General features: G+C 39.8%; 1 protein-coding gene across 3 annotated transcripts in view; it reads right to left on the reverse strand.

Moving 5' to 3' along the window:
- Positions 1 to 12,003, reverse strand: part of ITGA8 (integrin subunit alpha 8) — a 179,470-nt gene that overhangs the window by 47,813 nt on the left and 119,654 nt on the right. For all 3 annotated transcript variants that reach the window (XM_032425577.1, XM_032425579.1, XM_032425578.1), the window contains one exon: positions 7,765 to 7,845. In XM_032425577.1, coding sequence (XP_032281468.1) covers positions 7,765 to 7,845 — 81 coding nt within the window. The remainder of the gene's footprint in view (positions 1 to 7,764; positions 7,846 to 12,003) is intronic.

Consider the following 12,003-nt stretch of genomic DNA (forward strand, 5'->3'; position numbering starts at 1 on the left):
GGTCACAGAAAGACCGGGGGTGCCTGAGTGCGGCAGAGCTCCCAGGTATCGGAGCAGGGAAGCCGGCTGCAGAGACAGAGCCCAGGCGCGGGCTCTCAACTCGGGGTTGCCACAGACCGTGATCCGCGGCACAGTCGGGTCACTGCTCCTCCAGCAGGGACCGAACAAGCGGCAGATCCGGGGAGACTCCCCTTCCTCCCCTGGGAGGAGTGGCGCAGGAGCGCACCGCAGGGATCTGCTGGGTTTGGAGACTCCACATGGGGTCAGGTGCCAGAGATAGAAACGCTCGGTCACAGGCCGGGTGAGCAAGGAGTGCAGCCGGAGACTGGGGAGACGGGAGTGACTGACTGCTTTTCTCTGGGGGCGCACTGAGGAGTGGGGCCCCGAGTTCTCGACTCCTCCGGGGCGGAGATTGGGAGGCCGCCATTTTCACTCTCGGCCTCCAAAGCTGCATGGAGCTTGCAGGGAACAAAAGCTCCGGAGAGCAAACCCGAGCAGATTACTTAGCCAGGACCGGCAAGGGCGGGGCAGTTCCGCCTCCGGCAAAGACATTTGGGAACCACGGCAACAGGCCCCTCCCCCAGAAGATCAGCAGAACAGCCAGCCAAGACCAAGTTTACCGATCAATGAGAACGGCAGAACTACAGCGCTAGGGGAATAATGCACATAGAATCCATGGCTATTTTCCCATGATTCTTTAGTCTTTGAAAGTTAATTTTTTTTTTAAAGATTTTACTTATTTGACAGACAGAGATATAGCAAGAGAGGGAGCACAAGCAGGAGGAGTGAGAGAGGGAGAAGCAGGCTTCCCGCGGAGCAAGGAGCCCGATGCGGGGCTCGATCCCAGGACCCTGGGATCATGACCTGAGCCAAAGGCAGACGCTTAACGACTGAGCCACCCAGGCGCCCCAAAAGTTAATTTTTTTAACTGTCTTTTTTTTTTTTTGAATTTTTCTGTTTCCCTTTTTCAACAAACATCTTATCAATCCCTTTTTTAAAAAAACATTTTTATTTTTCATTTTTAGAGTCACATTCTATCCCTTCATAGTAGTTACCCTTATTTTTGGCATATATATATAAGTTGTTCTCTCTTTAAAATTTTGAGATACAGTTTCTTCTAACAGATCAAAATATACCCTAAATCTCTAGTGTATGGCTTTGTTCTAGTCTCCTGCCTGATCACATTCTCTCCCTTTTTTTTCCTCTTGTTTCTTTAAATCCTCTTCTTTCTTTTTTCAAACAACTTCTTATCAATTCCTTTTATAAATTTTTTTATAATTTTCATCTTTACAGTCATATTCCATCCCTTCATCGTATCAACCCTTATTTTTGTACATATATAAGTTTTTTTTCTTTAAAATTTTGGGAGGCACTTTCTTCTAACAGACCAAAATACACCTAATATCTAATGTGTGGCACTGCTCTATGCACCAGCTTGATCATATTTGATCATATTCTTTTTTTGTTTTGTTTTGTTATGTTTTTGTTTGTTTTTATCTTTTTCTTTTTCTTTTTTTCTTTCTCTTTCTTTTTTCTTTCTTTCCCTTTCTTTTCCCCTGGCTTCAGGTCTTTTCTGATTTGCTTAGAGTATATTTTCTTTTCTTTTTTTTTTTTAAGATTTTATTTATTTATTTGACGGAGAGAGAGATAGTGAGAGCAGGAACACAAGCAGGGGGAGTGGGAGAGGGAGAAGCAGACTTCCTGCCAAGCAGGTAGCCTGATGCGGGGCTTGATCCCAGGATCCTGGGATCATGACCTGAGCTGAAGGCAGCCGCTTAACGACTGAGCCACCCAGGTGCCCCATAGAGTATATTTTCTGGGGACGTTGTTGCCCTGTTAGCATTTTGTTCTCTCATTCATCTATTCTCCTCTGGACAAAATGACAAGATGGAAAAAATCACCTCAACAAAAAGAACAAGAGGTAGTACCAACTGCCAGGGACCTACTTAATACGGACATTAGTACGATGTCAGATCTAGAGTTCAGAATCATGATCTTAAAGATACTAGCTGGGCTTGAAAAAAGCATGGAAGTTATTAGAGAAACCCTTTCTGGAGAAATAAAAGAACTAAAATCTAACCAAGTCGAAGTAAAAAAGGCTATTAACGAGATGCAATCAAAAATGGGAGCGCTAACTGCTAGGATAAATGAGGCAGAAGAGAGATTCAGTGAGATAGAAGACCAAATGATGGAAAATAAAGAAGCTGAGAAAAAGAGAAATAAACAACTACTGCATCACGAGGGCAGAATTCGAGAGATAAGCGATACCATAAGACGAAACAACATTAGGATAATTGGGATCCCAGAAGAAGAAGAAAGAGAGAGAGGGGCAGAAGGTATTTGGAGCAAAATATAGCAGAGAACGTCCCTAATTTGGGGAAGGAAACAGGCATCAAAATCCAGGAGGCACAGAGAACCCCTCTCAAAATCAATAAAAATAGGTCAACACCCCAACATCTAATAGTAAAACTTACAAGTCTCAGAGACAAAGAGAAAATCCTGAAAGCAGCTCGGGAGAAGAGATATGTAACCTACAATGGTAGAAACATTAGATTGGCAACAGACCTATCCACAGAGACCTGGCAGGCCAGAAAGGACTGGCATGATATATTCAGAGCACTAAATAAGAAAAATATGCAGCCAAGAATACTATATCCAGCTAGGCTGTCACTGAAAATAGAAGGAGAGATAAAAAGCTTCCAGGACAAACAAAAACTAAAGGAATCTGCAAAAACGAAACCAGTCCTACGAGAAATATTGAAAGGGGTCCTCTAAGCAAAGAGAGAGCGTAAAAGCAACATAGACCAGAAAGGAACACAGACAATATACAGTAACAGTCACCTTACAGGCAATACAATGGCACTACATTCATATCTTTCAATAGTTACCCTGAATGTAAATGGGCTAAATGCCCCAATCAAAAGACACAGGGCATCAGAATGGATTAAAAAACAAGACCCATCAATATGTTGTCTGCAAGAGACTCATTTTAGACCCAAAGACACCCCCAGATTGAAAGTGAGGGGGTGGAAAACCATTTCCATGCTAATGGACACCAAAAGAAAGCTGGGGTGGCAATCCTTAGATCAGACAAATTAGATTTTAAACCAAAGACTGTAATAAGAGATGAGGAAGGACACTATATCCTACTTAAAGGGTCTATCCAACAAGAAGATCTAACAATTGTAAATACTGATGCCCCTAACATGGGAGCAGCCAATTATATAAGCCAATTAATAACAAAAGCAAAGAAACACATTGACAACAATACAATAATAGTGGGGGACTTTAACAGCCCCCTCACTGAAATGGACAGATCATCTAAGCAAAAGATCAACAAGGAAATAAAGTCTTTAAATGACACACTGGACCAAATGGACTTCACAGATATATTCAGAGCATTACATCCCAAAGCAATGGAATACACATTCTTCTGTAGTGCCCATGGAACATTCTCCAGAATCGATCACATCCTAGGTCACAAATCAGGTCTCAACCGGTACCAAAAGACTGGGATCATTCCCTGCCTATTTTCAGACCACAATGCTTTGAAACTAGAACTCAGTCACAAGAGGAAAGTCGGAAAGAAGTCAAATACATGGAGGCTAAAGAGCATCCTACTAAAGAATGAATGGGTCAACCAGGAAATTAAAGAAGAATTTAAAAAATTCATGGAAACAAATGAAAATGAAAACACAACTGTTCAAAATCTTTGGGATGCAGCAAAGGCAGTCCTAAGTGGAAAGTATATAGCAATACAAGCCTTTCTCAAGAAACAAGAAAGGTCTCAAATACACAACGTAACCCTACACCTAAAGGAGCTGGAGAAAGAACAGCAAATAAAGGCTAAACCCAGCAGGAGAAGAGAAATAATAAAGATCAGAGCAGAAATCAATGAAGTAGAAACCAAAAGAACAGTAGAACAGATCAACAAAACTAGGAGCTTGTTCTTTGAAAGAATTAACAAGATTGATAAACCCCTGGCCATACTTATCAAAAAGAAAAGAGAAAGGACCCAAATCAACAAAATCATGAATGAAAGAGGAGAGATCACAACCAACACCAAAGAAATACAAACAATTATAAGAACATATTATGAGCAACTCTATGCCAGCAAATTAGATAACCTGGAAGAAATGGATGCATTCCTAGAGATGTATCAACTACCAAAACTGAACCAGGAAGAAATAGAAAACCTGAACAGACCTATAACCACTAAGGAAATTGAAGCAGTCATCAAAAATCTCCCAACAAACAAAAACCCAGGGCCAGATGGCTTCCCAGGGGAATTCTACCAAACATTTCAAGAAGAATTAATACCTATTCTTCTGAAACTGTTCCAAAAAATAGAAATGGAAGGAAAACTTCCAAACTCGTTTTATGAGGCCACCATCACCTTGATCCCAAAACCAGACAAAGACCCCATCAAAAAGGAGAATTATAGACCAATATCCTTGATGAACATGGATGCAAAAATTCTCACCAAAATACTAGCCAATAGGATCCAACAGTACATTAAGAGGATTATTCACCATGACCAAGTGGGATTTATCCCTGGGCTGCAAGGTTGGTTCAGCATCCGCAAATCAATCAATGTGATACAATACATTTACAAAAGAAAGAACAAGAACCATATGACCCTCTCAATAGATGCAGAAAAAGCATTTGACAAAGTACAGCATCCTTTCTTGATCAAAACTCTTCAGAGTATAGGGATAGAGGGTCCATACCTCAATATCATAAAAGCCATCTATGAAAAACCACAGCAAATATCATTCTCAATGGGGAAAACCTGAGAGCTTTCCTCCTAAGGTCAGGAATGCAGCAGGGATGTCCACTCTCATCAGTGCTATTCAACATACTATTAGAAGTCCTAGCTACAGCAATCAGACAACAAAAAGAAATAAAAGGCATCCAATTCGGCAAAGAAGAAGTCAAACTCTCACTGTTTGCAGATGATATGCTACTTTATGTGGAAAACCCAAAAGACTCCACCCCAAAACTGCTAGAACTCATACAGGAATTCAGCAAAGTGGCAGGATATAAAACCAATGCACAGAAATCAGTGGCATTCCTATACACCAACAACAAGACAGAAGAAGGAGAAAGTAAGGAGTCGATCCCATTTACAATTGCACCCAAAACCATAAGATACCTAGGAATAAATCTAACCAAAGAGGCAAAGCATCTGTACTCAGAAAACTATAAAATGCTCATGAAAGCAATTGAGGAAGACACAAAGAAATGGAAAAACGTGCCATGCTCATGGATTGGAAGAACAAATATTGTGAAGGTGTCAATGCTACCTAGAGCAATCTACACATTCAATGCAATCCCCATCAAAATACCACCAACTTTTTTCAAAGAAATGGAACAAATAATCCTAAAACTTGTATGGAACCAGAAAAGACCCTGAGTAGCCAGAGGAATGTTGAAAAAGCAAAGCAAATCTGGTGGCATCACAATTCCGGACTTCCAGCTCTATTACAAAGCTGTCATCATCAAGACAGTATGGTACTGGCACAAAAACAGACACATAGATCAATGGAACAGAATAGAGAGCCCAGAAATGGACCCTCAACTCTACGGTCAACTCATCTTCGACAAAGCAGGAAAGAATGTCCAATGGAAAAAAGACAGTCTCTTCAACAAATGGTGTTGGGAAAATTGGACAGCCACATGCAGAAGAATGAAACTGGACCATTTCCTTACACCACACACAAAAATAGACTCCAAATGGTTGAAAGACCTCAATGTGAGACAGGAGTCCATCTAAATCCTAAAGGAGAACACAGGAAGCAACCTCTTCAACCTCAGCTGCAGCAACTTCTTCCTAGAAACATCGCCAAAGGCAAGGGAAGCAAGGGCAAAAATGAACTATTGGGACTTCATCAAGATAGAAAGCTTTTGCACAGCAAAAGAAACAGTCAACAAAGCCAAAAGACAACAGACAGAATGGGAGAAGATATTTGCAAAGGACATATCAGATAAAGGGCTAGTATCCAAAATCTATAAAGAACTTATCAAACTCAACACCCAAAGAACAAATAACCCAATCAAGAAATGGGCAGAAGACATGAACAGACATTTTTCCAAAGAAGACATCCAAATGGCCAACAGACACATGAAAAAGTGCTCAACATCACTCGGCATCAGGGAAATCCAAATCAAAACCTCAATGAGATACCACCTCACACCAGTCAGAATGGCTAGAATTAACAAGTCAGGAAATGACAGATGTTCATGGGGATGGGGAGAAAGGGGAATCCTCCTACACTGTTGGTGGGAATGCAAGCTTGTGCAGCCACTCTGGAAAACAGTATGGAGGTTCCTCAAAAAGTTGAAAATAGAGCTACCATACGATCTAGCAATTGCACTACTGGGTATTTACCCCAAAGACACAAACGTAGGGATCTGAAGGGGTATGTGCACCCCGATGTTTATAGCAGCAATGTCCACAATAGCCAAACTGTGGAAAGAGCCAAGATGTCCATCGACAGATGAATGGATAAAGAAGAGGTGGTATACATATACAATGGAATATTATGCAGCCATCTAAAGGAATGAAATCTTTCCATTTGCAACGACGTGGATAGAACTGGAGGGTATTATGCTGAGCAAAATAAGTCAATCAGAGAAAGACATGTATCACATGACCTCACTGATATGAGGAATTCTTAATCTCAGGAAACAAACTGAGGGTTGCTGGAGTGGTGGGGGGTGGGAGGGATGGGGTGGCTGGGTGATAGACATTGGGGAGGGTATGTGCTATGGTGAGTGCTGTGAATTGTGCAAGACTGTTGAATCACAGAGCTGTACCTCTGAAACAAATAATGCAATATATGTTAAGAATAAAAAAAAAAGAAGAAGATAGCAGGAGGGGAAGAATGAAGGGGGGGAATCGGAGGGGGAGATGAACCATGAGAGAAGGTGGACTCTGAAAAACAAACTGAGGGTTCTAGAGGGAAGGGAGGTGGGAGGATGGGTTAGCCTGGTGATGGGTATTAAAGAGGGCACGTTCTGCATGTAGCACTGGATTTTTTTTTTAAAAAAATTTTATTTATTTATTTGAGAGAGAGAATGAGATAGAGAGAGCATGAGAGGGGGGAGGGTCAGAGGGAGAAGCAGACTCCCTGCTGAGCAGGGAGCCCGATGCGGGACTCGATCCCGGGACTCCAGGATCATGACCTGAGCTGAAGGCAGTCGCTTAACCAACTGAGCCACCCAGGCGCCCAAGAGCACTGGGTGTTATGCACAAACAATGAATCATGGAACACTACATCAAAAACTAGTGATGTAATGTATGATGATTAACATAACAATAAAAAATTAAAAAAATGTAAATCCCAGAAACCCTCACATCTAAGAGTTAGCCATTTGTTCAACTCAAGATGAGGTATGATAAGGCTGAGTTTTCATTATGCCAAAATAATTACTGGAGAAGTGAGAGTTTTGGGCAATCACAGGTTTGTTGATTTTATCTGACTTCTTATCACTAGTTTTTATAGTCTGATTACTGACCTGTCAGTTTGGGGAATAAAGTGATCTCTTGTTTTGATAACCTTTGAGTTAATTACCATATAGGGTTTACTCTAGTTTTCAATGGAAGTCTAATGATGGGTAGAAAAGAATGAAAATTTATAACCAAAATGAATTGTGATTGCTAATGCATTAGGAAAATTCCGTATAATTTTTACTAGTGTTTTTTCATAATTAAAGCTATTATTACAGTATAACTACTACAATGACTTGATTATTACTTACCCTCTTATTTCTACTTGAGCTACAGCAGTGATGTTGATTTGCAGGCTCACAAAATTGCTGTCTGGGTTGTCCTTGTTGGAACTAAAACACAAGGACAATATGATTTAAATATATTTTTTCAGACATGTTACAATATACAATCATAACATTCTGTAGATCAAAAGAACAACAAACATTACTAATACAATCATTCAGGAAACAATGGCATATCCATTCTACAAAATCATAACCATTTGAAAATGGAAATGCTAAGATTCTTTATGAGTAAAAGGAATGTAATAACTTTCCATGAAAAGACATCTTATCTGAAAACACAACAGACATCTAGAAAAGCTAACCCTTTTTTGTTTCAATGGCTAAACCAAGAAGGCAGCAAGCTGAGTTCATTTTCCAGCTTCTACCTTGGACACATTCCTGAGTTCTCCGTGCATCAAGTTCATTGCCCATTAAATGGGAAAGGAAGGCACAGTCAACTTCTGATTCTCCATGCTAATAAAGAAGAGAACTAGCATGGATAATCTAAGAGCAGCACATAATGGAAAAAGCGTTTGTGTTTGGCTCTGGAATGCATCACACCATACATTGTTTTGGCAGCAAATTTATCTTCCTTACGGTTTATTTCTGCAGTAATATTAAAATAAGTGTACATTCACTGCATGCTCACTGGCTGACTAGGGTGGGGGCGAGAGTGAATTGAAATCATAGCCAATGGCGGGAAGAAGCAAGACCCTAGGAATTTGGGCAGCTCATGTTAAGGCAATTAGGAGATGACATAGATGTTGTCAAGTGCATCAAGAATCTCAGGATAGAAAGTGCGTGTTTAATAATGTTTCTTTGAACAGTGGCAAAATTATTTTTAAGTCTGCTGTTTTTTTCTCTCAAGCAAATATAATTACTATGAAACTTAATTTAAAAAAAAAAGATTTATTTATTTATTTTAGAGAGAGAGAGCGTGGGGGGATTGAGGAGCAGAGGGAGAGGGAGAGAGAAACTCAAAGCAGATTCCATGCTGAGTGCAGAGCCCGAGGCGGGGCTCAATCTCACGAGCCTGAGCCGAAACCAAGAGTCGGACGCTTAACTGAATGTGCCACCCAGCTGTGCCTACATATGAAATTTAATTTTTAAAAAATGCATGTTAAGCATTCAGTCCTGTCAGGAAAATGAAACATGTTCTCACAAGAGGCCGGACCAGTAGCTGAGCTTTGAATGCAGACGCCATTTGCTTTTATAACCCCATTGTGCTTTCCCTAGAGTCACCCTCATATCCCAAAGATAATGCAGCTTTCAGCAAACAGATGTGGCCACACCACCACGGACAGGTCATGTTTATATCCAGGTCTCATTAAGAAGAGAAAGCCTCCTCTTTTCATCATCGACTTTCATGCAGATTCAATGATAAGCTTTCACACTGCAGTGGTGGTAATGGGGTATGTTCTGACTGGCTTTTGAAGCTTTCCAAATGTGGGAGCTGGAGAGATGATAAGAGCCGGCTTTCAAAGGAGGAGGAGACAGAATCGTTCCCACAATGCTTTTTGAAAAGCCTTGTCTGATTGTTTATACTGATAAGGCCACTTCAACCACAAACACACATAAAAGATATAAACAGGCCAATGTCAGGCTCATTTCCTGTCATGGGGCATCACGGCTAACCTTGTGATGAGTCTAGGGGGACTTGTTCATCAAAGTTTGAACCCCAGTTTCCAGGCCACTTTATTATTATCACATCTGCGGAAAATCAGTCAACTGAAGAGTTTTTTTTGTTTTGTTTTGTTTTATATTTTAATTACTGAATTGCTAACCAGCAAGAAGTCATTAAGTAATTCTACTTGTCACACATTGTGTAGTTCCAAATGCATGACGGGAAACTCTTTAGTTTAGAAATTTAAGTCTCATTGTTCCACACATTACCCAGACTTGGTTCAATTTTCTAGTTCTCACTGCTTTGCAGCAGTGGATATACAAATTAAGAAAAAAAAGTTTCACTTAAGCTGTCCCATAATGTCATTGCATTTTGTTTCCACGTGGTTGAAATGACACAATTGTCTTTACTCACAACACCCTGAAAATGTAAATAGGTGTCAGGCACTGAAATCATCTTCGGACAGAAGTCTCATCGGAAGCTGACAGAGGCTATTTTGCAAAGTAATGAGAGCAACGGCAGATGTGGAGACTAGATCTGGCCGGCTACTCAAAATTGTCCTCTGTCACACAGCCTTGTCATGACACTTGGTGCTGTAATCAACCAGTGTTGATTACAATATGTCCTGGTAAGAAAGGCACTGGGCTTGATATATAACTTAGATGCTTCCTTGACCTCTTTCCTGGAAGGAAACCTCCCTCGCTAATACCACTGCTACGTTCAAACAAGCAATCCATCACCCACCACCTGGACACTGAGCTATTTATACTGTTGGTGCTAGTTCTATGCAGGAATGATGGATTTCCTCTCCATGACTACACCCTATGTCATGCACCAAGGATAAACATGTTTTTTATTTATTGCTCTGATGCTATTTTCTTTTTCCTTACTGTTTTCTATTTTCTGTTTTCTAACATTCCCTCTGTGCTTTCTGTGGTCTTTGGAACATCAGCAAATACAATACGATGTTCATTTCACCATGGCCGAGGAAGCATTGTCAATGACATCATGAAGACCTATTTATATGTGGGAATTGCGATCTGAGACCCACTGTACTCAGGGAGGAGAACGTTTACATGTCACACAGAGCCACGGCGTGAAGAGACCATTTGATGCAAACATTTGGTAACATGAACTATTTTAAGTTTATTAATAAATAAAGCCCCGTTTCTCTTTTGGGTTCTGTTTGTGGAAAAGGACATTAAATGTGGGTAACAGTGATCAATGTGGTCAAAAGCTTAAGAATTTAGACTTCAGAGCATTTGGTTTAATTTATTTTTGGTTTTAACACATTTAAATTGAATGCAAACTGTCCATTAAATACTTATTTATGTCCTTGGAAAGCATGTAGATAAATGCTCACCTCAGTGTTAAGTATTCTCAAACATTTTCATCTCTGAAATGTCTGTTTTGGGAATTTGATGGTTTATGTATGTCCCTGTAGCCTCTCTGGTTCTTCATTTCTGCATTTTTATATATATTTTTCAAGATAATGTTAAAATAGTCATGAGTTTCTATAGCATGTAAGCATAGAATATAATCACTGTCCATTCTTTTAGATGAAGGGGGATGTTAAAATGTGGCCATTTCTATTTTCTATCAAATTTAGCACTTCATTGCTGAATTCACTATTTGAATGATGATCTCCAGGATGGATTTGGGGAAGGCATTTAGAACATCATTTGGTGTCCTTTGCTCCTTGAGTGAATTACTAGTTGCATTCATTCTGTTACCTGTAACTGTAATCAAAAGTAAGAAGGATGTGTCAAGGAATTTGCTTTACATCTTTGTACCAGATTTTCTTTCTAAATAAAGGGTTTATATTTCATGAGAGATGTATCTTCATGTCATTGCAGGACCAATGTCACAGACAGTAATGGTGAGAAAAAGAAACTTCAGGCTACCGTCTGGAGTGATGGTGGTCCTCACTATGGAGTGCCTTTACTTTTTTTCTTTTTTTCTGAAAACTAACAGATATTTCCCAAATGAAAATATTTAGGACTACCTGAAACTTTTGGAAGATATACATTTATATCGATACAAAGAAGTGATTTAATAAGCTTTTGGTAAAATGATATTACAGAATTCATTCTGTCTGCATCTCATCACTAAGATGGGTAAAATTTTTTAAAAATCTCTAGCAGAAAATAGTAAGTTAAATTTTAAAAAAGACCTAATTAAGGTCAGAAAAGGACCTAAGGTAAGTTAGAAAACCTTCCTTCTTAGAAATCTATCATAAAATTTAGGGGATGTGGTTTGTGATATTGGTTGTAGATTTTTAAAAAAATTTTAAAAAGATTTATTTCTTTGAGAGAGAGAGAAGAGAGAGAACATGAATGGGAGGGGCTGAGGAAGAGGGAGAGAATCCAAGCAGATTCCATGCTGAGCGTGGAGCCCAACGCGGGGCTTGATCTCAGGACCCTGAAATCATGACCTGAGCCAAAACCAAGAGTCAGTTGCCTGACCAACTGCGCCATCCAGGTTCCCCTAGGTTGTAGATTTTAAAAATCTGCTATATTCTTATAGAGTTTATATACTTTTAAAAAACTCTAAACCTTTAATCAAAGCAGCTATTAAAAAGTAATCCATTGCACAAAGTC

Source organism: Phoca vitulina, unplaced genomic scaffold, assembly GCF_004348235.1.
Source record: "Phoca vitulina isolate PV1807 unplaced genomic scaffold, GSC_HSeal_1.0 scaffold33, whole genome shotgun sequence".
NCBI classification, from domain to species: Eukaryota; Metazoa; Chordata; class Mammalia; order Carnivora; family Phocidae; genus Phoca; species Phoca vitulina.